The sequence below is a fragment of the Hippopotamus amphibius genome, chromosome 6, assembly GCF_030028045.1.
Source record: "Hippopotamus amphibius kiboko isolate mHipAmp2 chromosome 6, mHipAmp2.hap2, whole genome shotgun sequence".
In the NCBI taxonomy this organism is placed as follows: Eukaryota; Metazoa; Chordata; class Mammalia; order Artiodactyla; family Hippopotamidae; genus Hippopotamus; species Hippopotamus amphibius.
In genome coordinates this window covers 17,404,392-17,409,081 of record NC_080191.1, presented here as the reverse complement: position 1 = coordinate 17,409,081, position 4,690 = coordinate 17,404,392, and the positions used below count along the sequence as shown (strand labels likewise).

The 4,690-nt window shown below is 50.0% G+C and overlaps 1 protein-coding gene across 1 annotated transcript; it reads left to right on the top strand.

The window, feature by feature from the left end:
* Positions 1-448: 448 nt before the first annotated feature.
* Positions 449-2,755, top strand: POU3F2 (POU class 3 homeobox 2). Its single transcript, XM_057739673.1, has one exon. It carries the CDS (start codon positions 581-583, stop codon positions 1,910-1,912), a length of 1,332 nt encoding a protein of 443 aa, XP_057595656.1. The 5' UTR covers positions 449-580; the 3' UTR covers positions 1,913-2,755.
* The last annotated feature ends 1,935 nt before the right edge of the window (positions 2,756-4,690 follow it).

Genomic DNA, 4,690 nt, shown 5'->3' with positions numbered 1-4,690 from the left:
GGGGGGCGGGCCCATCCGAGAGGGGCGGAGGAGGCCGGGGGTGGGGGAGAAGGGGAGGTGAGAACTCTAAGATTCTGAATTGGGTGGAGAGGGGGGACCGGAGGAGGGCTAAGAGGACTCCGCGCCCGGGGGAAAAGAGGAGGGGGCAGCTCTGCGCCAATCAGTGGCGCCGGCCTGGGAGGTTGCTAGCGGTATCCACGTAAATCAAAGGGCGCGGAGCCAATGGGAGGGGGTGGAGGGGGCGGGGCCCAGGCGCGTGCCGCCGCGAGCCGGCGCTGCCAAGAGAGCGGGAGAGAGCTGGAGAGAGCAGGGAGAGGGGGGAGCGCGGAGCTAGTCGGAGAGTGAGCGAGAGCGAGGAGGGAGAGGAGGAGAAAGGGAGCGAGGGCGGGCGGAGGCGGCGGCGGCGGCAGTAATAGCAGGAGCAGCAACAGAAGGCGTCGGAGCGGGCGTCGGAGCTGCCCGCCGGGGCGCGAGAGAGGAGAGAGACAGAGAGCGAGCGAGGAGAGGAGCCCGAGGCGAAAAAGTAACTGTCAAATGCGCGGCTCCTTTAACCGGAGCGCTCAGTCCGTCTCCGAGAGTCATGGCGACCGCAGCGTCTAACCACTACAGCCTGCTCACCTCCAGCGCCTCCATCGTGCACGCCGAGCCGCCGGGCGGCATGCAGCAGGGCGCGGGGGGCTACCGCGAGGCGCAGAGCCTGGTGCAGGGCGACTACGGCGCGCTGCAGAGCAACGGGCACCCGCTCAGCCACGCTCACCAGTGGATCACCGCGCTGTCCCACGGCGGCGGCGGCGGGGGCGGCGGCGGCGGCGGCGGGGGCGGGGGCGGCGGCGGGGGCGGCGGCGACGGCTCCCCGTGGTCCACGAGCCCCTTGGGCCAGCCGGACATCAAGCCCTCGGTGGTGGTACAGCAGGGCGGCCGCGGCGACGAGCTGCACGGGCCGGGCGCCCTGCAGCAGCAGCAGCAGCAGCAGCACCAGCAGCAGCAACAGCAGCAGCAGCAGCAGCAACAGCAGCAGCAGCAGCAGCGGCCGCCGCATCTGGTGCACCACGCCGCCAACCACCACCCGGGGCCCGGGGCATGGAGGAGCGCAGCGGCGGCGGCGCACCTCCCGCCCTCCATGGGAGCGTCCAACGGCGGCTTGCTCTACTCGCAGCCCAGCTTCACGGTGAACGGCATGCTGGGCGCCGGCGGGCAGCCGGCCGGGCTGCACCACCACGGCCTGCGGGACGCGCACGACGAGCCGCACCACGCCGACCACCACCCGCACCCGCACTCGCACCCGCACCAGCAGCCGCCGCCCCCGCCGCCCCCTCCGGGCCCGCCCGGCCACCCCGGCGCGCACCACGACCCGCACTCGGATGAGGACACGCCGACCTCGGATGACCTGGAGCAGTTCGCCAAGCAGTTCAAGCAGCGGCGGATCAAACTGGGATTTACCCAAGCGGACGTGGGGCTGGCGCTGGGCACCCTGTACGGCAACGTGTTCTCGCAGACCACCATCTGCAGGTTTGAGGCCCTGCAGTTGAGCTTCAAGAACATGTGCAAGCTGAAGCCTTTGTTGAACAAGTGGTTGGAGGAGGCGGACTCGTCCTCGGGCAGCCCCACGAGCATAGACAAGATCGCAGCGCAGGGGCGCAAGAGGAAAAAGCGGACCTCCATCGAGGTGAGCGTCAAGGGGGCTCTGGAGAGCCATTTCCTCAAATGCCCCAAGCCCTCGGCCCAGGAGATCACCTCCCTCGCGGACAGCTTACAGCTGGAGAAGGAGGTGGTGAGAGTTTGGTTTTGTAACAGGAGACAGAAAGAGAAAAGGATGACCCCTCCCGGAGGGACTCTGCCGGGCGCCGAGGATGTGTACGGGGGGAGTAGGGACACGCCACCACACCACGGGGTGCAGACACCCGTCCAGTGAACTCGAGCGGGGGGGAGGGGCAGAGCGCGGGGCTCCCCCTCCCCTTCGGTTCGCGGCCCCCTTGTTCCCTCTCTAACTTCTGATTGTTCTTTTCTTTTTAATTATTTCCCCGTCCCTTAAAAAGAAAAAAAAAAATAAGGAAAACAACTAAGGCACTGGACTATCCTTTAAACGGTAGCAGGTGTAATGATATGTTTTGACCTTTACAGGCTAGTACCCAGGCGATGGAGTGGAGCGTCTCATAGAGTGTGAGGAGAGAGTGTGTGATAGAGAGAGAGATGGCAAGCACTGAGTTAAATACCTGGCAAAACTAAATAAATTACCAAAAAAGAAAAAAAAATCCACCAAACCGTGATAAACACAAAACAGCTCCTGATGCTTGGAGCTGTCACATGCTGCTGTGTTTATTTAATGTGGATCCCCATCAGGAAAGAGGGAAAAATACACAAGTTCTTTGATGTAGGCAAAACTTAACCACATAGATTTGCACTGCAAGAAAATTGAAGTTTACATGAACAAATTTACAAACGTGTTTTTCTTTCTCCCACCGTTAATTTTGAAATTGCCGGGTTTGGTTGGGCTTGGTTTTATTCATCGGGGAGAGTTGAAGCCAGCTTTTGACCACTCTCCGTTTCTAATGTTCTTGTGTTGCCCCCTCGTTCTTCTTAGTGTTTAGGAACTTTAGTTGCCTTCAGTTTGCCCCCTCCTGACATTGGTATCACATTTATTTGCTTCTTTTACCAAAGCAAACCGATTGGCTTCATACAAAATAAATAATTCTCTGCTTTCAGGAAATGTGCATGGTCTACCCGCTTTATTCAAGGCAAGAATTATGTTTGGAATACAAAAATGAAAGTGAAGCATTGGTTTTTGTTACCAGCCACAAAGTAAACTTCATTTTCAGGCAGTGTTTCTGGGGGAGGTCGTGGAGGTAGAAAAAGAAAAATCGATAGTGAGTGACTGATTGCTTCATTTTATCAGGCGGGCCCATTGTGAAAGAGCTCAGAGGAAATGTGGAGGTTAAATATATTTCCAGAGTTGTCCAACAGAAGGAAAGTGGCACTTTGAAGAGAACTAGGGAAATATATATCTTCAGACACCCCTGTACAGTTCTCTGCCTTCGGTTTTAATAACTTAATTATGAGGCATTATTAGTGCTGAGAGCAGCAGTTAAACTTTGTTCCTCTAATAGCTGTTTTTTTCTTAACATAAAGAAAATTATCTGGGAACTTAATGGTGGATGCATAGGCTGTGATTCTTAGCACGCAAATACCCACATGCATACAAAGAATATCTCCACTCTAGGCTGACTTTGTCTTCACTAGCTTATTTGTTTATCAAATCATATATAAAGTCCCCACATCCTCTTCTTCTGTAATTTATTACAGAAAATACCAGTTTGACTTGGACAGCTTCCCCCCTCCTTTTACTAAGGAAGCCAAATGAAGTAGAAACAAATGTTATTTTCAATCCTTCCTTTTCTCCCTTTGTTAACAGTTTTAAGAGCATTTTTTGACCTTATCTTGATGGAAAATGATTAACTCCCATAACAAAAGACTCTACCGGGAAGTGTAGGTGAAAAAAAAAAAAAAAACTTGTAACTTTATTGAAAATAAATACCATTAAACTGTGATCAGTTAAAATATTAAATAATAATCAGCACAAAAGGGCGCTAAAAGGGAAAACACTTTTTATTCATCTTAAAAGTTTGGGGCTTTTTTCTTTCTGGTTAGGTATTAGACAAATTTTTATTTTAAGAAATTCAATTCTCACTACAAGACAATTATGGTTCAGCATCAGATTAGCATTGCAATCAGTAGTTAAGGTTTTAGGAACTATGCTTCATACTGTCTTTTCAAACACCTGTGAGTGTTTCATTTTCAATGTTTTTGCAAGATAAACGATGGCTTATAATAGGCATATTTATTTGCCTGTATTTCATTTCCCCCAATGACTGTCACAAGGAGATGGGCATGGAGCTGCTTGGGTGCATCATGTCGCCTGTTCCTGAGGTGTGGGAACTGGCCTTTAGTGAAGCAATCCAGAGCAGGGCATAGAGCCAATGGTAAAGGGAGGAAATGAATTTTCAGATTCTTATTACCAAGTGGGTAAGGTCAGAAACTGGAGTTCAGGGGATGTGTCCATAGCTCCTCTAACTCTCGTAGGTTTACTAAGATGAAAGTTACCACTGAACCTTACCGCTATGTATATATGTTTAATATCTGTCTTTTGAAATGCAGAAATAGTTTAAATGTTTCTTTGTCTATTTTCTTTTTTTTTTAATGCTACCCAGGGAAATATTTTCATATCATTTTTAAGTGGCCTGCCTCAATGTATATTTATTTCTTTTAAAGCATAAAGGTTCTGGAAACTGTTTTTCTGTAGCTTTAAATGAGTAGGTGAGCAAAATCTATATGGGATGTAATTTTTTTTTGTTCAGTCTCTTTAAAAATACTTTGTTTTGGTACATTTGGTTGTGCTTGTGGGGAAAATAAAAACGCAGAGATCCTTATATATTTATGTTAAAGTAATATTTTATTATCTACATAAAACAGAAATGCACAATACCTTCATAGTTTGTTCTAATTATTGAAATATCTTTATTTTATTTTAAAAATAGTGCCAAATTTTAAGGGGGGGAAGACCTAGACCTTATACTGACTGAGTTGAGCTGTGTGTAAAACACTTCCCTTCCTTTATACTTCATAAAGTTTTGGAATAAATTTTATGCCTATACTGCCAGGTTTCATGTTTATAACTTTCAGAAGCTTTTTTTTT